Source organism: Equus asinus, chromosome 27, assembly GCF_041296235.1.
Source record: "Equus asinus isolate D_3611 breed Donkey chromosome 27, EquAss-T2T_v2, whole genome shotgun sequence".
Taxonomy (NCBI): domain Eukaryota; kingdom Metazoa; phylum Chordata; class Mammalia; order Perissodactyla; family Equidae; genus Equus; species Equus asinus.
The window spans coordinates 14628719-14655106 of record NC_091816.1 but is presented as its reverse complement, the minus strand read 5'-3'; the positions used below and the strand labels follow the sequence as shown (position 1 = coordinate 14655106).

At 38.1% G+C, this 26388-nt stretch overlaps 1 protein-coding gene across 7 annotated transcripts in view; it reads left to right on the top strand.

The window, feature by feature from the left end:
- ERI1 (exoribonuclease 1) overlaps positions 1-26388 on the top strand; it is a 94390-nt gene that overhangs the window by 16066 nt on the left and 51936 nt on the right. For 5 of the 7 annotated variants that reach the window (XM_044760479.2, XM_070500112.1, XM_014831027.3 and 2 more), the window contains one exon: positions 8091-9212. The exons of the other annotated variants lie outside the window; for them this stretch is intronic. In XM_044760479.2, the coding sequence (XP_044616414.1) occupies positions 8091-8333 (243 nt within the window). In that variant the 3' untranslated portion in view covers positions 8334-9212. Of the gene's footprint in view, positions 1-8090; positions 9213-26388 lie in introns of those variants that run through there. 7 annotated transcript variants of the gene reach the window in all.

The window sequence follows — 26388 nt, the reverse complement described above, 5'->3', positions numbered from 1 at the left end:
TTTATGCTATTTGGTGAGTTTTCAGTTTGAGCTATCTGTTAAGTTCCTGCGATGGGTAATGAAGATTTAGCTCTATTAAAAAGCCACCATTCCTGCATGACCTTCCCCTCCCCGTGTCCTTCTAATACAGTTACATTACCTTTAAATCCAACCATTATTCAGTGTTGACATTCCTGTGACTAGAGAGTGTTCACAGCCTTGCCCCAGAGTTAATAATTAACTTCTTTAGTTGTTTTCTTGTCCCGTTGCTCTCCAGTCAAACTGTAAATCACTTGTCAGTACTCAAAACTCTCTGGTGGTCTGTCAGTTTCTCTTTTTTCCTTTTCTTTTTTTCCCTTGGCAACTACCTTCCTGAACGTTTAATCCTCTTGTGATCTGAGCTGTGTGTTCTACAGGCTTCTTGTGAAATCGCGTAGGAGGTTTCCTTTGCTTCTCTGTTGTGTGTTAGATCTTGTGTTGGGTCTTCTTTCTCCCCTTACCGCCTCATTTTCGTGAAGCACATCCTAAAGTAAGTTCATGAGAAAAGGTGCATTTTCTTAAAAGCATTTTTTTCTTGTGGTTTTAACACTTTTAAAATTGAGAACTATGTATACAGAAAAGTTGAATTTGACAGTTTGTTTTGAGTGAAATCCCTGGTGACTTCCACCCACTTAACCCCCTTCCTTTCTCCCAGAGTTCCCATAAGCCATGCCTTCATGGGAATCATTTTATTGTTTTTCCTTAGAGCTTTAATATTTATATGTTTATCCTTTTACCATATAGTTTAGTTTTGCCTGTTTTTGAACATGATATAATTAGCATCATACTGGCTGTATTGTTTATTTTGCTTTTTTTCTCAAAATTGTGTGAGATTCCTCCATGTCGTGTGTAGCTGTAGTTCATTTATTTTATTGTGTGTAGAATTCCATTGTGTGAATATACCAGAGTTTCTCTCTTCTACTTTGGCCATTTGAGTGGTTTTCAGTTGGGCTTTTGTGAACAGTGCTCCTGTAAATGTTCTTGTCCCTGTCTTCTGTCTGTGTGCACTCATTTCTCCAGGGTATAAATCTAGGCGTGGAATTGCTGGGTAATAGGATGTGTGCATCATTGACATTACTAGATAATGCAAAAATAGTTTTCGAAAGAGATTGTAGCAGTTTGCACTCTCACCAGAAGAGAGTGAATTTACAGTTGCTCCAGTGGGTCTTTGCCAGAATCTGGTATTGCCGGATGTTTTCACTGTAAATCTAACGGATGTGTAATTGCCATCTCATTGAGGTTTTAATGTGTGTTTGCTTAATTACTCATGAGGCTGGGCTCCTTTTCCTTTGTTAGCCATTTGAATTTCTTCCTTCTGTGATGTCCCTATTTAAATCTTCTACCCACTTTTTAAAAATTGGGTGGTTTGTCCTTTTGTTATTGGTTTGTAGATCCTTATTTTGGATATTATTCTCTTGATTGTATTTGATAAATATTTTTTCATTTTAGTGGATGTATCTTTTCACTCATTTTGTGATCTCTTAAAAATAGTTGGTTATAAAAAATTACAACCATGTACAAAAGTAGACAGGTCTGATGAACCCTGGTGACCCCATTTTAACGGTGATAAACTCATGGCCAACTTTGTTTCATCTGTATCCCCACCTGCTTTCCCCTTTCCTTAGTCTTTTGAAGCAGATCTTAAACAATATTTCATTTGATCTGTGAACATTTCAAGATTTAACTCGGAAAGATAAGGACTCTTAAAAAACATCACCACCATACCATTATCACACCTAAAAAATTAATTCCTTAATGTCATCAAATTATCATAAATAGTTCATTTTCTTTTACCTTTTGTGTGTTGAATCAGGATCAGAATAAGGTCCACACATTTGCAGTTGGTTCCTCTTCCACCTCCTTTTTCCCTCTAGCCATGTTTTTTTTTTTTTTTTTAAGAAACTGAGCCATTTGTCCTGTAGAGTTTCCCATAGTTTGGATTTTGCTAATTGTATCCTGTGATGTGGTTTTAAATGTGCCTCTCTCTTGTGTATTTCATGTAAATTTATAGGGGCTTGATCATCTTTAGGTGTTTTTTTTTTTTTTTTTTTTACTACAACTCCCAGGTGGTAATGCATTCTTATATTAGGGCATCTTTTTCGAACCTTTAACTAAGAGGAATAATTTATTCTAAAGATAATTATTAATAATTAACAAAACCATAAAATAATTTTCAGGTCTGCATAAAAACATCTACAGCTCGCCGTGCATTAGAGTGATCAGAAAGTTCTAGATATATTAAGGCAGTAAAATTGCCAGTGCTCTTTTGAGTAGAGAATAATGTTTTTCTGTGGATCTGTTTGTGTTGGCCAATTTCTTAGGCTGCTCTTTTCTGCATGATTTTCTCCTCTTCATAACAGATATCAACTATAATGCCAGTTAGTAGTATAAGTTGAAGAAACTTAGGTTTTCCTTTTTAAATTTTTTTCTTCTTTTTTTTGGTTTGCCTTATTCAAGTAGATGCAAAAGTCTTATCACAAATATGTGCTGTATACAGTGCTAACAAGGTATGGTCTTTGGTATATGATATGTGCAAAGTATTCTTTTCTCCTTTGTAAAATTAAAAGTGACTTTTTACCCAGTGTTTCTTGGGACTGGAGGGTGGAGATGGATAATTAAGCTTGAAATTAATCTCTTTCTTTCTTTTTCATAAACTTAAAAAACTTATAAGGCAAATGTCATACATCCTGTTAAATAACTGGCTTAAACTTAAAATAAAGTTTGATTTTTTTCTGTAAGTGTGCTGGAGCAATATGAATAAAAATACAGCCTAAGACATAATTTACACATCATTTTAGAAAATAAAAAAGTTTCTTTCTGGCACGATCAGACTCAAATGTAGGCTTACCTTTTACAAAATTACACAAATGTGTTAGTTTCTTTACTTCCTTTATAGTTCTATATACAAATTAAAATGTTTTTGAAGTAAAAGTAAAGAATGAAGTATATCTCTTTAAGGTGAAACCTGAGTTTGTTTTTGTTCTTTTTTTTTTCTGTACAGATAACTCAATTTTGGGATAAATTTGAGATGAGCTCACAGGCATTTCATTTTCCACTGAAATTAGAGTCCTGCCCTTGCTCTTCATGTTGTTAAGCAAGAAAAAGCTTGCTTACACATATAAGAAGTTGAAAAATGCAGTGAAATGTTCATTGCTTTCCTATAAATGACAGGACGCTCTTCTTTTGCAGAAATCTACAACTTTTCTAGCAGCAGATCAGTCAGTCTCATCTCCAGTGTGGTGTCAGACTACCTTACAAAGCTCTTTTCTCAAAGTCAAATTCTCAGGCTGAGCAGAAGATTCAGAGATAAGGTTCTTTGCTTAGTCTAGTCGGGTGTTGAAAGAGAAGAAAATACTCATTTTCTACAGTTTTCCAGGTGGCTTTCAGTAAGTCTTGAGACTTGCTATTAGCTTTCCTCACTATCAAGCGCACACAAAAGCATGAATATTTAAGATTTCCTTTTGCACTATGATATTTCCAAAGACTCCATTTCCTTTCAAATCCAAGAGTCTTGTCACTTGAAGTTACATGGTTTCTCCAGGGTCTTGCAGGCACTTATTCAGTTGGTTTATGTGATGAACGTATCTGCTAAGTAGGCTAGTTTTTGCAGCTCTTCTTCAAACCTCTTGGCAAAATCTGGCCACCTAGTTTCCTGCCACTCACCTTTCAAGTCAGACACCTAGCTGAACACTTTTCCTTGCTAGGCCAGAGGAAGTGTGAAGCTGATGTGTTCTTTATCCAGGTTTTCACACAGTTTACATTTTAAACATGATCGAATGAACTGGCCTTTGTGTAATAGAGTTAACTATTTTTCTAGCACTATCCAGGACTTTTCATTTTATCTCTGAGATTTTTTTTTATTGTGGTAAAATGTGCAGAACATAAAATTTACCATTTTAATCATTTTTTTAAAAAATTGAGGTCGTATTGGTTTACAACATTGTATTATTTCAGGTGTTCATTATTATATGTTAGTTTCTGTAGACTGCATCGTGTTTACCACCTATAGTCTAGTTTTTCTCTGTCATCATACATATGTGCCCCTTTACCCCTTTTGCCCTCCCCCAACCCCTCTGGTAACACTAATCTGTCTCCTTGGACATTAACCCCTTGTCAGATATATGATTTGAAATATTTTCTCCCAGTTGGTGGGTTGTCTTTTCGTTTTGTTTATGATTTCCTTTGCCTTGCAGAAGCTTTTTAGTCTCATGTGGTCCCATTTGTGTATTTTTTCTTTTGTTTCCCTTGTCTGAGTAGACATGGTATTATTTTAACCATTTTTAAGTGTATAGTTCACTGTCATCAAGAACATTCATATTGTCATGTAGCCATCACCACTATCCATCTTCAGAACTTTTTCATCTTCCAAAACTGAAACTCTGTGCCCTTTAAACAGTAACTCCCTATTACCCCTTCCTCCAACCCCTGTCAGCTACCGTTCTACTTTCTGTATCTATCAATTTGACTCTTCTGGGTACCTCATGTAAGTAGAATCAATAGTATTTGTCCTTTTGTCAATCTCTGTATGACTCCACCCATATGAGGAATTTAAAAATGTAGACAAAGAGAACAGATTAGTGGCTACCAGGGGAAAGGTGGGGTGGGGGGTGGGCACAAAAGGTGAAGTGGTGCACCTACAACACGACTGACAAACAATAATGTACAACAGAAATTTCACAAGATTGTAACCTATCCTTAACTCAATTAAAAAAAAAAGTATTTGTCCTTTTGTGAGTGACTTGTTTCACTTAGCATAATGTCTTCAAGGTTTGTACAAGTTGTAGTATGTGTCAAAATTTCCTTCCTTTGTAAGGCTAAATATATACCATTGTTTGAGAATTTCCTACCTTTTTTAAGGCCAAATAATATTCCATTGTATGTATATATGTACCATATTTTTATTCATTCAGCTGTCAGTGGACGCTTGGATTGCTTCCACCCTTTGGCTCTTGTGAGTAATGCTGCAGTGCACATGGATGTGCAAATATCTGTTTGAGTCCCTGCTTTCATTTCTTTGGGAAGACCCCGAAGTGGAATTGCTGGATCATGTGATAATTCTCTGTTTAATTTTTTAAGGAACTCCTATACTGTTTTTGCACAGTGGTTGCACCATTTTACATTCTCTTCAGCAATGCGCAAGGGTTCCAATTTCTTTACATCCTTGTCAACACTTATTTTCTATTTCCTTTTTTTTATAATGGCTATCTAATAGTATGAAGTGGTGTCTCATTGTGGCTTTGATTTGTATTTTCTGAATGATTAATGATGCTGAACATCTTTTCATGTGCTTATTGGCCATTTGTATATCTTCTTTGGAGAAATGTCAAATCCTTTGTCCATGTTTTAATCAGATTTTTTGTTGTTGAATTTTAGGAATTCTTTATATATTCTGGTTCTTACTCCATTTTCAGATATATGATTTGCAAATATTTTCTCCCATTCTGTGGGCTGCCTTTTCACTCTGTTGATAGTGTCCTTTGATATATAAAAGTTTTAAATTTTGATGAAGTCCAGTTTATTTTTTTCTTTTGTTGCCTCTGCTTTTGGTGTCATATCCAATATATCATTGGCAAATCCAGTGTCATGAAACTTTTCCCCTGTGTTTTCTTCTAAGAGTTTTATAGTTTTAGTTCTTAGGTTTAGGTCTTTGATCCATTTTGAGGTAATGTTTATATATGGTGTAAGGTAAAGGTCCAACTTCATTCTTTTGTGTATGGATATCCAGTTTTCCCAGCACCATTTGTTGAAAAAACTGTCCTTTCCCCATTGAACGGTCTCAGCACCTTTGTCAAAAATCACTTAAGAGTTTGTTTATTTTTGGGCTCACTATTATGTTCCACTGGTCAATATGTTGATATGCCAGTATATTATTTTGGTTACTGTAGCTTTTGTTAGTAAGTTTTGAACAGGAAGTGTGAGACCTCCAATTTATTTTGCAAGATTATTTTGGCTATTTGGGGTCTTTTGAGATTCCATGTGAATTTTAGGATGAGGTTTTCCATTTCTGCAAAAAATGTTGTTGTGATTTTTTAGTGATGGCATTGAACCTCTAGAACATTTTAAGTATTACTGATGGCTTGACAATATTAAGTCTTTCAGTCCATCAACACAGATGTCTTTCTGTGTCTTTAATTTCTTTCAGCAACGTTTTACAGTTTTCAGTGTACAAGTCTTTCAGCTCCTTGGTTAAATTTATTCCTAAGTGTTTTTTCTTTTTGATGCTGTTGAAGTGGAATTGTTTTCTTAATTTCCTTTTTGGGTTGTTCATTGTTAGTGTATAGAATTGCAACTGACTTCTGCACGTTGATTTTGTATCCTGTGACTTTGTTGTATTTGATTATTGGTTCAGACAGTTTTTGGTGGAGTCTTCAGAGTTTCTACATATAAGATCATGCCATCTGCAAACAGAGGTAACTGTACTTCTCCCTTTCCCGTTTGCATGCCTTTTCTTTTTCTTCCTTCCTTGTTCTGGTTAGAACTGGCAATACTGTGTTGAATGAAAGTGGTGAAAGTGGGCATCCTTGTCTTGTTCCTGGTCTTAGAGGAAAAGCTTTCAGCCTTTCACCATTGAGTATGATGTTCTACTGTGGGTTTTTCATATATGACGTTCGTTATTTTGGGGTAGTTTCCTAGTTTTCCTAGTTTGTTGAGTGTTTTTATCATGAAAGAATGCAGTTTTATCAAATGCTTTCTCTGCATCAATTGAGATGATGGTGTTTTTTCCCTTCATTCTCTTAATGTGGTGTGGTACATTGATTTTCACTTGTTGAACCATCCTTTCTTTCCAGGAATAAATTTGGTCATGGTATATAATCCATTTAATGTGCTGCTGAATTCAGTTTGCTGGTATCCTTGAGGATTTTTGCACCAATATTCATAAAGGATGTTGGTCTCTTGTTTTCTTCTCTTGTGGTGTCTTTTTTGGCTTTGGTGTCGGGGTAAAGCTGACCTCATTGAATGAGTTAGAAAATGTTCCCTCTTCAATTTTTTGCAAGAGTTTGAGAAGGATTGGTGTTAATTCTTCTTTAAGCATTTGGTAGAATTCACCAGTGAAGCCGTCTGGTCCTGGGCTTTTCTTTGTTGGAAGGTTTTTGATGTTTTTCATTACTTATTCAGTTCACCTTACTTTATATATATCTGTTCAGATTTTCTCTTTTCTTCATGATTCAGTGTTGATAGATTGTGTTTTCCTAGGAATAGTTCATTTCATGTAAGTTATTCACTGTTTCGGAAAAGTTATTTTTAGAAGCACATTTTCTAGGTGATGATTAGTGGAAGGCCCAGAATGCATTGTGGTATTACAGCTTAGGATAATTATTGATGTTTGTTATGGGGCTTTTATGTCATTTCCTTTGTGATTCTCCCAATAACCCAGTGAGTAAACAGTATAACTGTTGTTCTCATTTCCCAGATGAAGCTGCGGCTTCAAGATGCATAGGTGGCACAGCTATACCAACTACAGAATGTAAAGCTTGAATCTGATTCCTGATAGGGATGTGCAGAAGATAGAACAGTGCTTCTCAAAAGCAGGGAGGCATATTGGAATTGGAGGAGTGTGTGAGATTTTTATATTTATCAAAATGGAGAAGATATTTAAATAGGTTGAAAAATACCCCATGACGTTGTCTTTTCTTCTTGATCTTCATTATTTTTAGTCATCTAGAAAGGCTAAGTGTGTTTTGGTGTATCTGTCTGAGGAGTTAGTCAAGTGAAAATATATATTACAGAAAAATACCACACACATTAGTTTGGGTTAAAAAGGTAGAGAGCTTCAACTTAGACATCCAGAACAGTACATTTCCTTTCATAAATGATATATAAATTACAAAACTGTAGACTTTTCACGTCTTAAGGATTCCATCTCTTTATATGTATTTTCATCTAAAACTCTAGGATCTTTTTTTTAAAGCTCCAAAAGTGTGAGTTAGTTATTTGCTTCATTTGACCAGGAGTATTTGCCCTTTGCCTAACTTTATTTAGCTATTACTGTTAATTATCAGTTTCTTATTTTTCCACTTCATAGTGACTTAGAGAATACTAAAGAATTATTTACCAAGCTGTTTATTTTTCAGGTTCCTAGAAGCCAAACCAAACTGACAATAATGCTTGAGAAACTAGGAATGGATTATGATGGGCGGCCTCACAGTGGTCTTGACGATTCTAAGAACATTGCCCGAATAGCAGTTCGAATGCTTCAGGATGGGTGTGAACTCCGAATTAATGAGAAAATGCACGCAGGACAGCTAATGAGTGTGTCTTCTTCATTACCGATAGAGGGCACTCCAGCTCCACAAATGCCACATTCTAGAAAATAACAGCGTTTTTGCCCTTTGCCTGTGGATCATTCCCTCTAACTGGAGTTGCTACAAAGAGACAGCCGATGAATGCTTATTGGATTAGTCCTGCAGTGCAAAATTTAAGCACCTTAAACATTTAAAATCTTATTACAGCTATAGCTCTATATATGTATATGAGCAGATTTTGTGGGAAGGGCATATCAAATTCTTTGTCACCAGCACTTTTGATATGAGCAGTATTTGTTACATGGTAACAGTTCCTGCTTAGAACCGAATTTTATAATTTAAGGTGTCCAAGATGTGTTCCTTTTGGTTTTAAAATGCAAAGATTTATTGGCTCTCCCTTTGAATGTCATATCTTATTGATGCTAAGATATATGATGTATTTCTATGTTAACATCATTAGGTCAAATCATTTCTTAAAATGCAGAAAAGATTGGAAGGTGGGCCTAGTCTAGCCTTTGGGTTTTAAGAATATCATAGTCCTTTTAATTTTCGAAGTTTATATGTGAAGTTGAGCTGTGTGGTAAATTTCATGAAGTACTTTGTACACATATCTACTTAGATTTCTTTTCAATTCATAATTGGAAGACGTGATGGATTATAGGGTCCGGTTAAAAATTCAGTTACTGATGAGATTAGTGGAAAGTGAGAAGAGAACACTGTTTAAAGGAATATAAGGGCTGTAGCTCAAACTTTATAACACAGAGATAAATCAGTGGGGTTTTTTGAGCTTGGTTTTTTGGTTCCCCTCCCTCTCATAACACCTGTCGGCCCTAATAGTTAAATCGAAGAGACCATGCTTTGAAATAGACTTAAAATTAGGAGTCACCACTTAATTTTGCATTTGTATTCAACATTATGAGTGAGGTTAATAAAGTCAAATCATGCTTTCTACCATATCTTATGTTTTTATTATTAAAAACTGATTTTACATAGTGATCACTAAATGTTAAGTAGTTAGTTTTTAACTAATTCTAAAAAGAAAAATGTGTTTATGGAGTTGAGAAAATAAAACTCTTCTTATCTAGAAGCTGAAAATGCTTTCAGAATTCTGAAAAATAGTTTCAGAATTGAATTTCTCCCTGTGGCTTTCATGGAAAAATTTCTTTGACATTGTTTGCTTTTTTTCTATTACTTTTTAATAGTTATAATGCTACTTTATTTTGATGATTTATATATTATAATTGAATGATTTTTTTTTAAAGATTAGCACCTGAGCAATCATCTGTTGTCAGTCTTCTTTTTTTTTCCCTTCTTCTCCCCAAAGTCCCCCAGTACATAGTTGTATATTCTAGTTGTGAGTGCCTCTGGTTGTGCTATGTGGGATGCCACCCCAGCGTGGCTTGATGAGTGGTGCCATGTCTGCGCCCAGGATCTGAACCGATGAAACTCTGGGCCACCTAAGCAGAGTGTGTGAACTTGACCACTGGGCCAGGGACCGGCCCCTAATTGAATGAATTTTATAGGGGGTTTCCAACCCTGATGTGTAAGAGAAAAGTAGACATTTTTCTTGGTATGACAATTCTCTATGCAGTGCTGTAGGTTTCTTACTTGAAAGAATGAGTTTCTGCCTTTGAGTGTAGTTGTAGAATTCTGCATAATAAAGAATAACAAGTGGCTAACGGAAGGCACAAGGGTAGGCATGTGGAGTACAGTAAAACAAGGAACTTGAGATGTTTTAGGTTTATACAGTAAACTCTGGGGGTGACATGGATATATGCTGAGATTTTTGTGATCCCCAAATAGTACCATATAATATACTGTAAGGTATTCCTGAAAGTTTTTCAGAATTTCCTTCAAACTCCATGCCATAGCAAAACTACTTCTCTCATCAGCTTCCAGAGTCGCTCATCAATAGCTGAAACTTCAGTTGGGAATTCTGAGAATGGCAAAGAATACTACATTACCCTCCTCTTTTATTTTGTTTGTTTACATCAATCTGCTAATTTCCTTGCCTTTTTTTTTTGCTAAGTAGCCAAGTACGAACAAGCTCATTTTGTATTTCTTTTGTGTGTGTGTGTGTGAGGAAGATTGGGCCTGAGCCAACATCTGTTCCCAATCTTCCTCTTTGTAGTTGAGAAAGATTGTCACTGAGCTAACATCTGTGCCAATCCTCTGTTTTATGTGGGATGCTGTCACAGTGTGGCTTGATGAACCGTACTAGGTCTGTGCCTGGGATCCAAATCTGTGAAGCCCGGGCCGCCGAAGCAGAGCACACAAACTTAACCACTGTGCCACTGGGTCGGCCCCTGTATTTCTTTTTAAGACATTCAGCCTTATAAGCTCTCAATACCCTTTTGGCTCAAGCAAATATTTTATTTGGTGATGGTTTACTGTCCCCATTTTTTTTTTTTACCTTATTGAGGAATAACTGATAAATAGAAGTGTATATATTTAAAGAATAAATATGATGATTTGATAGTCATTGTAGAATGATTATCAAGATCTGAACACGTAAATCCCTCATATAGTTAACTGTTTTTTAATGATGAGAATGCTTAAGGTCTCTTAGCAACTTTCAAGTATACAATACCATATTATTAACTATAGTCACCATGCTGTACATTAGATCCTCAGAACCTATTATTGTAACTGTAAATTTGGACCCTTGGGCCAAATTTCCCCCATCCCCAACTCTTGGCAACCACTGTTCTATTCTCTCTTTCTATGAAATTAGCTGATTTTTTTTTTTAAGATTCCGTGTGTAAGTAATACTGTGCAGTACTTTGTCTTTCTCCATCTGGCTTATTTCACTTAGCCCTCCCAGGTTTAGCCCCATTGTTGCAAATGATAGGATTTCCTTCTTTTTTATGGTTGAATAATATTCCATTGTGTGTATATACACCGCTTTTGTTTGTTTGAAGATATTTTTTAATTTCCCTTTTGATTTCTTCTTTGACCTATTGCTTGCTCAGGGTGTGCTGTTTCATTTCCACATATTTTTGAACCTCTCAGCTCTGTTCTTTATTTCTGCCTTCAGATCATTGTAATCGGAAAAGATATTTGATAGGATTTCGATCTGAAATTTGTTAAGACTTACTTTGTGACCTAACATTTGATCTGTCTTGGAGACTGTTCCGTGTGCGCTTGAGAAGAATGTGTGTTCTGCTGATGTTGGATGGAATGTTCTGTATATGTCTGTTATGTCTATTTGGTCTAAAGTGTCATTCAAGTCCATTATTTCCTTATTGATTTTCTGTTTGGATGATCTATCCATTGTTGAAAGTGGGGTATTGAAATCCCCTACTATTGCTACATGGCTCTGTGTTTTTGCCTTCTGATATGTTAATAATTTTTTAATATATTTGGGTGTTCCAATGTTGGGTACATATATGTTTATAACTGTTGTGTCCTCTTGATGAATTGACCACTCTGTCGTTATATAGTGATCTTCTTTCTCTCTTGTTACAGCGTTCAAGTTAGTCTATTTTGTCTGGTATAAATATAGCTACCTCTGCTTTCTCTTTTGTTTTCTGTTTGCATGGAGTATCTTTTTCCATCCCTTCACTTTCAACTTATGAGCGTTCTTAAAGCTTAAGTAAATCTCTCTTAGGCAGCATTTACTGGGTCTTATATCTTTATATCCATTTAGCCACTCTATGTGATTTAATTGGAGAATTTAAACCATTTATATTCAGAGTAATTATTGATAGGCAAGGGCTCACTATCTCCATTTTGTTAATTGCTTTCTGGTTGTTTTGTAGTTCTTTGTTCCTTTCTTCCTGTCCTTGTGAGTTGATGGGTTTTTGTGTTGATATGCTTTGATTCTTTTCTCTTTATCGTTTGTGTATCTTTTAGAGGTTTTTGCTTTGTGATCACCATGAGACTTTCATAGTACATCTTACAGTTATAATGGTCTATTTTAAGCAAGCCCATGACAGCTTAACTTTAATTACATACGAAAAGTTCCACACTTTCACCTGCCCCCCCAACATTTTATGTTGTTGATGTCTCACTTTGCATCTATCTATAGTGTATCCATTAACAAAATAATTGGAACTGTTGTTATTTTTAACACATTTGTCTTTTAGCCTATATGCTAGAGTTCAAAGTGATTTACACACCACCACGGCAGTATTAAAAGAGAATTTCGAATGGGAGTATATATTTACTCCCATATTTACAGTGAATTTTATACTTTTAATATATTTTTATCTTAGTAATTGGTGTCCTTTCATTTCAGCTTGAAGGAACTCCCTTTGGTATTTCTTGTAAGTCCTGTCCAGTGGTGATGAATTCCCTCAGTTTTTGTTTGGGAAGTCTGCATCTTTCATCTGTGAAGGACAGCTTCGCTGGGTTAAGTGTTCCTGGTTGACAGGTTTTTCTTTGAGCACTCTGAATATATCATCCCACTCCCTCCTGGCCTGCAAGGTTTCTGCTCATAGCCTTATCAGATTTCCTTGGATGTGAGGAGTCTTTTTTTCTCTTGCTGTTTTCAGAATTCTTTGTTTTTCTTTGACTTTTGAGATCTTGATTATAATGTGTCTTGGTGAAGATCTCTTTGAGTTGAATCTGCTTGGGGATCTTATTGCTTCATCGACCTGGATGGCCATATCTCTCCCCAGATTTGGGAAGTTTGAGCCACTATTTCTTTAAATAAGTTTTCTGTCCCTTTCTTCTGGGGCTCCCGTAATGCGAATATTGTTTTATTTGATGGTGCCCCGTACAGTAGTCCCCCCTTATCTGCCGTTTTGCTGTCTGCAGTTTTAGTCACTCATGGTCACCTGCGGTCTGGAAGCAGTGATCCTCCTTCTGATTTCTTGTCAGAAGGTCAGTAGTCACCTAATGCTACGTCACAATGCCTGTGTCATTCACCTCATTTCAGCTCATCACACAGGCGTTTTATCATCTCACATCACAAGAAGAGGAAGCGTGATAAGTACAATAGGATATTTTGAGAGAGAGGGACCACATTCACATAACTTTTATTGCAGTATGTTAGTATTCCTTGTGTCAGATGGAGTTTTTGTTAGATTTTGCTGAGACTAATGATGCCTGTTCTGATGAGATGATCTTAAACGTCAGGAGTACTTCTTTCTACTTTTTGATTTTTGTTGTGTTCTGTTGGCTTTAAGGTATTCAGTACTGCTCATTCTTGTAAGGAAAATGCTTGAGAAGCGAATGCCATTTAGTATTCCAGAAAATTAAAAATATTAGTAATATTTTAGACTTGTCAGTTTTTATTGTTTATTAATACTGTGATATATACTATATATTACAATGATAGTAATATTTATTAATAATTATTTATTACTTACAAACAACCCTTTGTTTTTTCCTTAATCATTAACTGTGTTAATTTCTTTGCTTTCTACTTTTCACTTATGACACATTGGCATACTGGGTTTCTGCTGTATTATTTCAAATCCACAGTCTTTAGAACCAACTGAGGTATATACCAAAGCACCATATTTTGTCTGTATTTTACTTGTTTTGTATTCTTTTGGATAAAATACTTCAAAACATTTGCTGTGAAAAAGTCTTTCTGATGTGTCTTTTTTGCCTAAAGATAGGCCTGTTTAACCTGCCTCCTAGGGACAAATTTCTACCTGGATTGGAATGAAAAACCGTAGAAGTCACTAACATGTTATCTATTAAAAGGGAGACGGTATCTTTGAAGACTTGTTTAAATGGTCATTTTTTAAAGGTAGGACCAGTTGACTCGCTCTGTTTAGTACATCATCATAAATGTTATCCTCAAATTATCATGCAAAACCTAATAGTTTGGAGGAGAGGAAAAGAGCTAGTAGTAAAGTTACTGAGAAGCGAAGGAAGTAGGATGGTCAAGATAGCAGTGCACGTTTGGTGTAGGCTACAGGTGGGATCACCAAATAAACCACCTGCCTCTTCTGTGAGGATGCCTGTGTGCACACAAAAGCCTGATAGGATCTGTTGTATTTGGAATGGAGACTTTCAGTTTCTAAGCTGCTGTGGAGTATAAGCTTGAGAGCAGGGACTGTGACTTCTACATCTTTGATTCCAACAGTGTGTGGTTCCAAAAATGTTCTGCATTTAGTTGAGTCCTGTGTTAATAAGTGAACGACAGCATTAAATATCTTTTTTTCTATTATATTTAGAAGTTTTCTCTTTCTTCTGCACCACGAACCTGTCTTATTGCACTTTGCTTATTGCACTTTGCAGCTACTGCATTTTTTACAAATTGAAGGTTTCTGGCAATCTTGCCTCGAGCAAGTTTTTCACACCATTTTTCCAACAGCACTTGCTTACTTCGTGTCTGTATGTCACATTTTGGTAATTCTTGCAATATTTCAAACTTTTTCATTGTTATGGTGATCTGGGATCAGTGACCTCTGATGTTACTATGGTAGTATTTTGGGACACCACTATCCACGCCCATATAAGACAGCGATCTTAGTAAATATTGTGTGTATTCTGACTGCCCCACTGATCAGTTATTCCCCTATCTCTCTCCCTCTGCCCTGGCCTCCCTATTCCCTGAGACACAAGAATATTGAAATTAGGCTGAATGACAACCCTACAGTGGCCTTTTACTGTTCAGGTGAGAGGAAGAGTTGCACGTCTCTCACTTTAACCCAGAAGCTAGCAATGATTAAGCTTAGTGAGGAAGGCATGTTGAAAGCTGAGATAGGCCAACAGCTAGGCCTCTTGTGCCAAGCAGTTAGCTAAGTTGTGACTGCAAAGGAAAAGCTCCTGAAGGAAATTGAAAGTGCTACTTGAGTGAACACAAGAATGATAAGGAAGTGAAACAGCCTTATTGCTGATATGGAGAAAGTTTTAGTCGTCTGGATAGAAGATAAACCAGCCACAACATTCGCTTAAGCCAAAACCTCATCCAGAGCAAGGCCCCAACTCTTCAATTCTGTAAAAGCTGAGAGGTGAGGAAGCTGCAGAAGAAAAGTTTGGAGCTGGCAGAGGTTGCTTTATGAGGTTTAAGGAAAGAAGCTATCTCCGTAACATAAAAGTGCAGGGTGAGGCAGCAGTGCTGATGGAGAAGCTGCAGCAAGTTATCCAGAAGGTCTAGCTAAGGTAATTAATGAAGGTGGCTACCCCAAACAGCATATCTTCAGTGTAGACAAAACAGCCTTATATTGGAAGAAGATGCCATCTAGGACTTTCATAACTATAGAGGAGAAGTCAGTGCCTGGCTTCAAAGCTTCAAGGGACAGGCTGACTTTTGTTAGGGGCTAATGCAGCTGATGACTTTAAGTTGAAGCCAATGCTCATTTACCATTTTGAAAGTACCAAGGCCCATAAGAATTAGGCTAAATCTACTCTGCTGGTGCTCTGTGAGTGGAACAACAAAGCCTGAATGACAGGTTTGTAACATGGCCTTCTGAATATTTTAAACCCTCTGTTGAGAACTACTGCTCAGAAAAAGATTCAGAATATTACTGCTCATTGACAATGTGCCTGGTCAGCAAGAGCTCTGATGGAGACGTACAATGAGATGAATGTTGTTTTCATGTCTGCTATCATGACATCCATTCTGCAGCTTATGGATCAAGGAGTAATTTCAACTTTGAAGTCATGATTTAATAAATACATTTCACAAGGCTATAACTGCCTTAGACAGCAATTCCTCTGATGGATCTGGGCAAAGTAAATTGAAAACCTGGGAAGGATTCACCATTCTAGATGCCATTTTAAGAACATTCACAAGGGGCCAGCCCAGTGGTATAGTGGTTGTTTGCATGCTTCACTTTGCAGCCCAAGGTTTGTAGGTTTGGATCCTGGGTACAGACCTACACACCACTCATCAGGCCATGCTGTGGCAGTGTCCCACATATAAAATAGAGGAAGATTGACACAGGTGTTAGCTCAGGGACAATCTTCCTCAAGCAAAAAGAGGAAGATTGGCAACACGTGTTAGCTCAGGGCCAATATTCCTCTCCAAAAAAAAAAAAAAGGAACATTCACCATTCATGGAAGAGGTCAAAATATTAACAGGAATTTGGAAGAAGTGGATTCCAACCCTCATGGATGACTGTGGGGTTCAAGATTTCAGTGGTGCAAGTAACTACAGATGTGGAAAAAGCAAGAGAACTAGAATTAGAAGTGGAGCCTGGAGACGTCACTGAATGACTGCAATCTCACGATACAACTTTAATGGATGAGGAGTTGCTTCATATGGATGAGCAAAGAAAGCAGTTCCTTGAGATGGAATCTACTTCTGGTGAAGATGCTGTGAAGACTGTTGAAGTGACAACACAGGGTTTAGAATATTACATAAGCTGAGTTGATAAAGCAGCAGCAGGGTTTCAGAGGATTAATTCCAATTTCGAAATAAGTTCTACTGTGGGTAAAATGTTATCAAACAGCATCACATGCTACAGAGATGTTGTGAAAGGACAAGTCAATCCATCTGGCAAACTTCATTGTTGTCTTATTTTTAAAAATTGCCACAGCCACCCCAGCCTTCAGCAGCCACCACCCTGATCAGTCACCAGCCATCAACATCAAGGCAAGACCCTCCACCAGCAAAAAGATTACGATTTGTTGAAGGCTCAGATGATTAGCATTTTTGTCAATAAAGTATTTTTTAATTAAGGTATGTACACTGCTTTTTAGACATAATGCTATTGCACACTTGATAGACTACAGTATAATGTAAACATCACTTTTATAAGCACTGGGAGACCAAAAAGTTCATGTGACTTGCTTTATTGTGATATTTGTTTTACCGAAGTACTGTGGTCTGCTGTTTAACTAGAATCCTGCAGAACAGGCATTATCATCTCCATTTTATTTTTCTAAAGATTGGCACCAGAGCTAACATCTGTTGCCAATCTTTTTTTTTTTTTCTCCTTCTTCTCCCCAAAGCCCCCTGGTACATAGTTGTATATTCTAGTTGTAGGTCCTTCTGGTTGTGCTATGTGAGAGGCTCCCTCAGCATGGCCGGATGAGCAGTGCCATGTCTGCACCCAGGATCCGAACCGGAAAAACCCTGGGCAGCTGAAGCAGAGCCTGTGAACTTAACCACTCGCCACAGGGCCGGCCCCTATCACCTCCATTTTACAGATCAAAAAATTGAGGTGCAGAGAGGGTAACTTGGCAAAGTTTAAGTAGTGGGAGTTTCCAACTTAGGCAGTCTGCTTGAGCCTCTGCACTTTATCCCTTTGCTGTGTCGCCTCCCCTTACCGACTTCAGCTCGTTTGATGTTCTAAGAAGAGGTCAGTTGTCCTGCATACTATGAACATCTTCCTGCTGTGGTTTAAACTAGGCGTTTTCAATGTCTGATTGTACTAAACGTTACATATCAGGAAATAACTCAGTGGTCATTCTTTAAGCGAAACTGTTAACCTCAAAGGTAACAAAGTCGCAAGGCTTGTGGGCATGGGGGTCAGTGGGGAAGGAAAAGGATGTATGTTTAAAGTTTTCCCCAGTGTTCTCGAGGCGAGGACTGTAATGAGTCTGCGATGAGGCCTAGAGGTCAGAGGGCTTCAGCTTGGCGGCTGAGAGGTGGAGGTAACTGTGTTTTATGGATCTTGCCTCAAGACTTGAGTAAGAGGCTGATGATTCTGACGCTTTAAGCTAGATCTCCTTTTGTACTTCGAAATGAATGTTCTCAAGAGAAATTTCTTTAGGGTGAATACTGATAAATCATTGTGGAGTCATGTAGTACGATCAATAACAAGTTTAGAATACTAATCCTTTCCCCCCGCCATTGAGCGAGAGAACAGTAGGAGAAAGCGTATGGTTTTCTGCATAGTTGGTGCCAGAGGAGTTGAAGGGTGAAGCTTTCCCTTCATGTGTCCGTTCTTGCTTGCTGGCCCTGCTCCTTCGAACATAAACCTGCTTTCCCTTTGGCTGTGTTGTTGTCACTGGGACCATGACTGGCACAGGCACATAAGCTTGAAACCTTGGAATTACTAGTGGCCCCCCCTCCCCTGTTGGCACGACATCCTTTGATTATTTTCCAGTGACAGTATCCTTACCCAAGTTGGCTTCCATCCTAGCTACCCAGACTACTGCTAAAATTTAACTGACTCTTCTCTCTCTTCTATACACTACTGTCATAAAAAAAGCTTCCTGAAATGTTGCACATTTATCTCAGGAAACTTCACATTTCTTGTAGGAGAAAACACAGCTCTCTGTTGGCATTTAAAAGCCTCCACAGTCTGGTTTGTAGTTACCTTCCAGCTCTTACAGCAGCCATCTGCTCTGGACCAGTCACTGTGCCTCTCACCGCCATACCTGCATCACCTCCTACGCCTCCTACTTCCGTCCCTGGCAAATGAGCCGTCAATCTGGTTCTCTTGATTCTGTTTTTTTAAGGCCACTTTGATTGTAGCCTTCTCCTTCCCAAACTACCCTGACCTTTGCAACAACTCCCTCTCTTTGTTCCTTACACTTTTCTTGGACCCTTAATTTGTGCTATACAGATTTGTATTTATCTCAGTTTTTTTCTGTTTCTCCAACGAAATTGTAAATTGTTCCAGTGCAGGTTTTTCCATGTTGTATCCCCAGAATCTAATACATAAGGGGTGCTCAGTTAAAAATAATTAGTGGTGGGAAAATGTATTCCATGAGATCAGTACCTTTTCCTGAAATTGCGAGGAGTAGAGAGCCTAAGTCTTGACTACTGTCTGATGAAGAAGGACTTGCTGCTTGGGCAGAGTTATAAATATGAGCTGTTCCCTTGCCTGTTACTATGCACCATAAATAAATTTTTAGAGACTCTGACTCAAGAGCAGAAATGTTTAATCCCTGTCTGTGCTTGGCTTTCCTCTAGGTGCCAGGAAGAGCAAACAAATGTTAAGCTTTACTTCCTACTTGTTCCGTCTATGCACTGCTGATAAAAAAACCGCTCCAACTATATTTGGCCTTGAAAAGGTCGTTGTTTACCTTTCCTCTGTCTAGAGCAGTGATTTTCAAACTTCTTTGCACAAGTACTCCCTGTTTTTAAAAAACAGTTTTAAGAGGAAACTGTGTTCTTTTGCACATTTAAAGCAGTTCCTAAGTTTAAATATTGACAAAGGATCAATTTCCAGCACAGTATAAACGTTGACATTTTAAAACAAAACGTTCATCACTCTTTCAGATACATCCAGTGGAGGCCAAATACCATAGAAATTTAATACCATCAACCATATAGAAAATACATAAAGATATTTAAAAATTTATGCCTTTCCTTTTTCTCCTTGCACTTGTATTTGCATTGCAATTTGCCCACAAGATTTTATCCTAATGTAATACGGAAAACCCCCGCCATAATGCACAGATGGGACCGAAGAAGTTGAGTTGTGAAAATGTGGGATCATATTATTGTGATAATAATGAAAAAGAAAGTATGCTTTAGTCTGTACTGTCATACATAGGACAACAATAAAGGTAGTGAAACTTGTACAAACTGACCACTAACTGAGGAAGTCCCCATCCATCGCAAGGCAGTCACTTCCTGACTGCCCCACCCCGCCATGCCTTCCCCAGAGAAGCTTAGAAGGTTTGGGAATGGGGACTGGGCTGGAGGGTGGGGGCCAATTCCATGAGATCAGATTTTCATATTCCTGGAGTTGGTTGTCACAGAATTTTACTATGTATTTTTACCCCCAAAAGTCTTATTGATCACACTATGACACATCTTTGTAATAAAAATAAGTATATGCATTTAAAATTTTTAAGTTCTTGCGACCTCAAGGCTGTGCTAAATTTCTTCTATATTGAGTTAAAATTACTTTAGGTAATTGATCAAAATATGAATATATTTAAAAATTTGATACAGTCATGTGTTGCTTAACGATGGGGATATGCTCTGAGAAATGTGTCTCATTAGGCAATTTCCTCGTGCGAACATCATAGAGTGTGCTTGCACAAACCTAGATGGAGTAGTCTATTACACGCCTAGACTACATGGTACTCATCTTAGGGGACCACCATCATATATGCAGTCCATCGTTAACGAAACGTCTTTATGCAGTGCATGACTGTACTTATTAAATGAAATTTAAAACTTTTGGAAGTCCTCTTTTAATGAGATTAATCTTTCTGATGAGTTTATGTATCCTTGGATAAATATAGCATTGCTAGAGTGAAAGCAGGTTCAGCATCAATTTTATTTCTATGTTTCATTTCTATGTAAATGCCGAAAAACAGCCCCTAAATAAAAAGATGGGAATAAGACTAGCTTTATTAAAACAATTTTACTCAATTCTTTAAATTCCATGCCTAAAATCACATCATGTTTTTAATCATCCTTAATCTGCCAACATGATTAGTGTATTGTTCATTTTTTGTTGAAAACAGAATTGGTAGCTGCCTGACTTTTTAGAAGAGTTTGTTATTTAGAATTATTCACTCTCAAATTTGGGGATGGAAACCCAAAGGGCTTTACCAAAACTATCAAATAATTATCAACTTTACTGTTACTTTTTCACATAGAAAAACTTCATTTAATCCAGTATATTTAATCCAGTTGGACAATCCAGCCTGTAACTTTCAAAAGACCTTTTCAGATTTTTTTTTTTTAAAGATTGGCACCTGGGCTAACAACTGTTGCCAATCTTCTTTTTTTTTTTCTGCTTTATCTCCCCAGCTCCCCCGTACACAGTTGTATACCTTAGTTGCAGGTCCTTCTAGTTGTGGGATGTGGGACGCCGCCTCAACGTGTGTGGCTTGACGAGCGGTGCCATGTCCGTACCCAGGATCTGAACCCTGGGCCGCTGCAGCAGAGCTTGTAAACTTAACCATTCGGCCAAGGAGCTGGCCCCTCAGATATATTTTTCATACAAATAGTGCTTTAAATATATTTTCATCATAATATATATTTCATTAAATATATAATTCATCAAAACCTTGGACCTGCAGATTTAATCATTCAATTTATGGTAAATATCCACGTATATAATGAAATCAAATAAAATACCCACTCTCTCATCATTAAATCAAATAACTAAATCAGACTTCCTTTCTGTCAGAAAATGACTGACTTGAAAATTCAAATATTCTGGTAATGAATTTTGAAGGATATCATAAAAATCATTAAGAACACCAGAGAACACCTCTTGTAAGAGATTACTAAAAGGAGTCAAGGTTTAAAATAATAGATTTAACAATTTTCTTAAAAACAAGATAAATCAATATACTATTTCTCATCATTTAACTTGAAGAAGTCATAGTCCTCTGTAAGCTAAAATTGTAAGTTACTTAGGAAGCAAGTAGGTTGATAAGGCAAGATATTCTTTCAATAAAGGTGTGTGCATATATTGAAATAGAGTGTTTGGCTTTAGGTAGAGTTAGGAATCAAATAAAAAGCAACATTAATTTTATTAGATAGGATCAGAATTTTCCTATAGAGTGTTATAGACTGCTAAAAACTAACAAGTGTGGCAGCTGGAATCTAATTTATTTTCTGTTAATAGATGGTAGGAAATATCAACCATTTCCTAAGATTAAATAAGGATTTGACTGTATTTGGCATAAGTATTTCATGATCTGATCATGAGAAGTTTTCTCTGTAGATTTATTCAGTGTCTCATGAAAATTCAGGGCATCATGAAAATTCTAGTAGTCCTGAAGAATATTCCAAGTTACAATTAAAATAATCAGCATCACTAAACTGCTCTTGTTTTGACTGTTCAAAGGTACTTTTCTTTCCAGTCAAGATTGTTCTAAGGATGGGTATTTTAAATAGTGGAAAAAATTACTTATGAGAAAAGCTGTTTGTAGCATTCGATATTTCTCACAGGTCTTTGCTGCTTTGCTGGTGGAGCTCCCATCATGAGCCATGTATTTCTTCCTTGGCAAGGATCTGGAGATGGAAGTGGCCCATTTGTTAAATAAAAATCATCATTTCTCCCACTGTACCCCACTTTACCACATATCCAAATTTTGATCATCCTAATGATTTCCCAAATACCCCATCTCTAAATCTCCCTTAACAGAAATACAGAACAGGGAAATCAGGAAGCCCCCAGGACTGACGCTTGTGTACCCTCTAGACTTTAATGCCTCAGAGCAGTGCAGCCCAGCGTGAGTTGGGGAGGTGAGTCGTGTGCCTTTGGTTTGTAGAATGGAAGAAATATTGTGGATGCGGTGCTTTGGTGCTTTACAGATTGCTCGGTTTGAAGGAATGGTATGTATGAAAGGTGTGAATGTAGAGGAAGATTCCTTTAAAATTACGCCTTGGAAGATTTTGAGGTACCTTCATAGGATAGGCATACCCTATATGAAGACCTCTGGTCCAGAGTATTGACAATTTCTGTCCTTATTTCTGTATGTTCATAAAATGTTTTCATCAGCGATGTTGTGCTCTTTTGAGTTCCATTTGATAAAAGTTCTTATTTAGGACTTCCTTAGTGGGCACTGAGAAAACTGGGTTAATCTTTTGTAGGGGAAGTCTAAAGCAAACTAACCTGCCCCTGGCCCCTCCATGTCATAAAACTTATCCATCAACCAGCCAACACCGAGCCTTTTGAATTGTCTTTATCTGATAATGTCAAGAACACCTGGGTTAGCATGCCTCCCAGCTCCCTCAGTCTAGTGCTTGCTCCCTCATCCTGAGCCGTGGGGGACAGCGCACGCACACCAGGTGTAATGTTCTGGAACAGTTTTCGGTGCCGACAGCTGAAACCCAGTCACTCGCTCTGCTGAGTGTTTCGGCGATTACACGGCACTCCGGCTAGCTCGCTTAAAATGTCTAAGGGAACAATGACCATAACTTTTGTTTGTTGTGTGTGTACGTGAGAAAAACGTGGGAACTCCAAACAATAACTTAATGATGATTCAGGAAATTCAGGAAAGACAGGTAAAATATAGTAAATAGACCTGAAGTCATAAAACATGCATTCAATTTTCCATTCCTTCTACGGGCAACTTCCTTCTGCTCTCCCCATTAGTGTTTGGGGAAGAGAGAAGGAAGGGGAGCTTTTAAAACTTAGATGTGGTAAAGTTCCAACTTAGCAACTTAAAACATTCTCAGTCATTTTGGGGTCAAATATATGGATTAATGTCTGCTCAATAAGGATCTTATGCTGTCGTAGACGCCATGGTTCTTTTTCTTGAGAAAATTTATTAACCCATTCAAAGACCACAGTCTACTGCAACATTTCTTATGGCCGTGCTAAGTAAAGTCATTTATTCCAAGGCTCTATTTGACTGTCAGGTTTGGGAAGAAAATTTACTACTTCTGTTCAAGGTGGAAGGGAATAGAATAAGAGAAGCATTAGGAATTTCTCAAGGCCAAGAGGAAGGACTCAGGGACTGTGTGTCTCCCTCGGCTCACGTCCTTGGTCCTCACCTTGCTTCATTTTCTCCCTGTGACACACAAGATTTCATCACCTCCCTGCAAAAGATCCCAACAATCTGTTGCCCTGACCTCTATTTTGAGTTCCAGAAGTTCTTCTCAACCCCTTACTGGATATTTGATGAGTGTCACCAACATCTTAACCTTAATATATTAAGAAACAAGCACGTGTTTATCCCCCTGCCCAGACTATATTTCTGTCACCTGCTCATCACTCACATTCAAAATCTGTGGCAAAGCTACTGGCTCCCTATTCTTTATTCTTTGGGGATGCTTCATTTGTCGCACTGCAGACGAGCCGAGCCGTGGCTGTCTGCCCTTGGAGGAAGGCTAGATGTGATTGCCCTTTGCATCTAGCATGAAAAGTTTTCTAACAAAGCTGGAGGAAAGTGTTATGCCCTCAGGAGACGAAACCTGAGCCGGCTTGAATCAACCCTTTCCTCTCTTGCTCCCAAATGTGGGGTCATATATCGGCCTGGTGCATCTGTCATCTCTGGAAGGCTCTGGACTAGTTTACTGTAGCCCCCAGAGAGCAAAGTTTGGCTATTCTCTCCTAGCAGTCTAGGCTTCCTCGCTTCCGTTGGAATAGGTGGGGTTTGACTGTACTCTTATGTCTAAGTGCATCTCTTTAGGTTGAGAACCATGCTTGAGCGTAGAGAGGGTGCATAATTCTGATTTAGCTTTAAAATTTTCTTTCTACTTTCCCACTTAAATTGATGCAAACCATTTCTGACATCCCCTAGAACTCTTGTGTCTTCTTAAAAATCCCTCCTTTAAGACAGGTGGTGGATGTTTTCTTGTGTAGGCTGTCAGATATGGAGATGGTGTATTTGAGAGTGCCCTCCCCAAGTGCCCAGTTTCAGGCCTGGCTTGTGTTACTCTTTTGTGACTCAGTTATGAATACTCTGAGAGCTGAGGCTGGCCCCATCACCCTGTCTTGACACAGTGTCTTGCACATTCTCAGACCCTACCATGTACAGGCCACACCTAAAACCAACAGCACATACAATAGGGTTCCTTGGAGTTCAGGAATGTCTTATGGAAAATGAGGACAATAGTGGCGAAATCTTTTCCTCTGTCATGCTAAGTAGGTAAGATGCGATAAGGCCCAGGCTCACATTCTGTTGGAAACTTAAGCAAATACTTCTAGAAAATATTCCATACTTGATAACCAATAAGAGGAGGTTAGGCATTTTTTATTAATTCACACCCTCGTAAGTATATTGTTTGTATTCAGCTAATAGATACTTATTGACTATTTCATTCTAACTGAGGAAATAAGGCATACACAGGGAGAGAGAGAGATAACAGTGTAAAGTAAATTTTGAAAGGGGCCTAAAGAGCAGCCTAGTGTTTGACAGCATAAGGGTTAGGAGCCACATCTGGGTTTTGATCTTCGTTCTGACGCTGTGGTGTGGCCTAGGCAGGTTACTTAACCTTTCTGACTCCCAGGTTTCCCTCTAACACCTTCTTTGTCAGCTTGTTGTAGGAGTTAAGGGAAGTAATATGTGAATCATGCCTAGTGAACTACGGCTGAGTTAGCTAGAATATCATAGAGTAGAACACAAATAAAACATCTTCAAAATTCATCATGATACCAAGGGTGTCCTAATTAGCATGCATGCTGGATGTAGGGCCACAGGTCTAGGGCTCCTTAAGTTTTCCATGGTTAAGTATTGAGATTGTTGGCAAAAGTGAAATGGCTTTGGCCGTGGGAATAAGGGGGTTGTGAGGGACAGAAGGGAAGCCGGGGGCCAGATTCGGAGACTCTCACTACATCAATTCAGTAGAAGGACAGGTCAGGCCAGTCCCCATACAAGCTGATTTAGCTAACAAAATGCCAACCACCCATCATCAAGGAGAGGTGATGGGGAAGTCAAATGATTACAATCCATGGTGTGATCAAGGTATACGGAGGATGCTACAGGAGCAGAAGCAAAGATTAATGGACTAGGGAGCCAGAGAAGGCTTCCTCTAAGTGGGAACACAAGTTAAGTCCTAAAGAACAAACCAGTAGATGCTAGAAAGAGAAGAGGTAATAGTTTCCCAAGCAGCAGAAACGGCATGTGGAAGAAATAAAAGCATGGGAACATAAGACGCAACTTGGTTCCTTGTGATGGTATTTTCCCAGTGGAGTTCTATTTGTCTCCATATGAAGACCGAGATTATAAACCTGTTGTTGACCGTCACATTGACCCGCATCCCTGCATCATCTGCTTGGCTAACACTGAGCCACATTTCACCTGGTGAGAACTGTTGTTGAATTCTTGTCTCAAAAGTCCAGACCTTGAAGCCTTTAAGCATAATGCTATTAGATCCATCTCTGAGCTGGCTTCTCAGATTTCTGCCAGACTGGTTCTGCAGCAAGTGCTCTGCCAGGCAGGGAGTTCCCCATCGCACTCATGTACATTTGCACTGAAATGAATTGCTCACTCTGGCCCTATAGTCATAGCCTCTGCAAATAGTAGTCAGCTTAAAAGGCGTCTCTCGTTAGACCTTAGTAGAAAGATTAATGGACACCAAAGACTTCGGTTTCAGTGGCTCTCAAATCTAATTTATCATCAGAATTGCTTGAGGAATTTTTAATATGGAGTCTCAGGCCCTCCTCCTAGAGATTCTAAGGTGGAGCCTGGGTCTGTATTTAAAAAAAAAAATCTCCACAAGTGATTAATCATCAGCCAGCCTGGGAAGTTTGGTTGAGCAGAGAGTCGCTGGCCTATCTGTCCGGTGACCATCGCTGATGGAATCTGACCGACCAGGTTCCTTTCTTCTGAGAGTTGATGCCAAAAGACACCAGTCGTTTTGAGCACATCCCTGGAGAGGCAGTGATGGGAGCTCCCTCTGAGT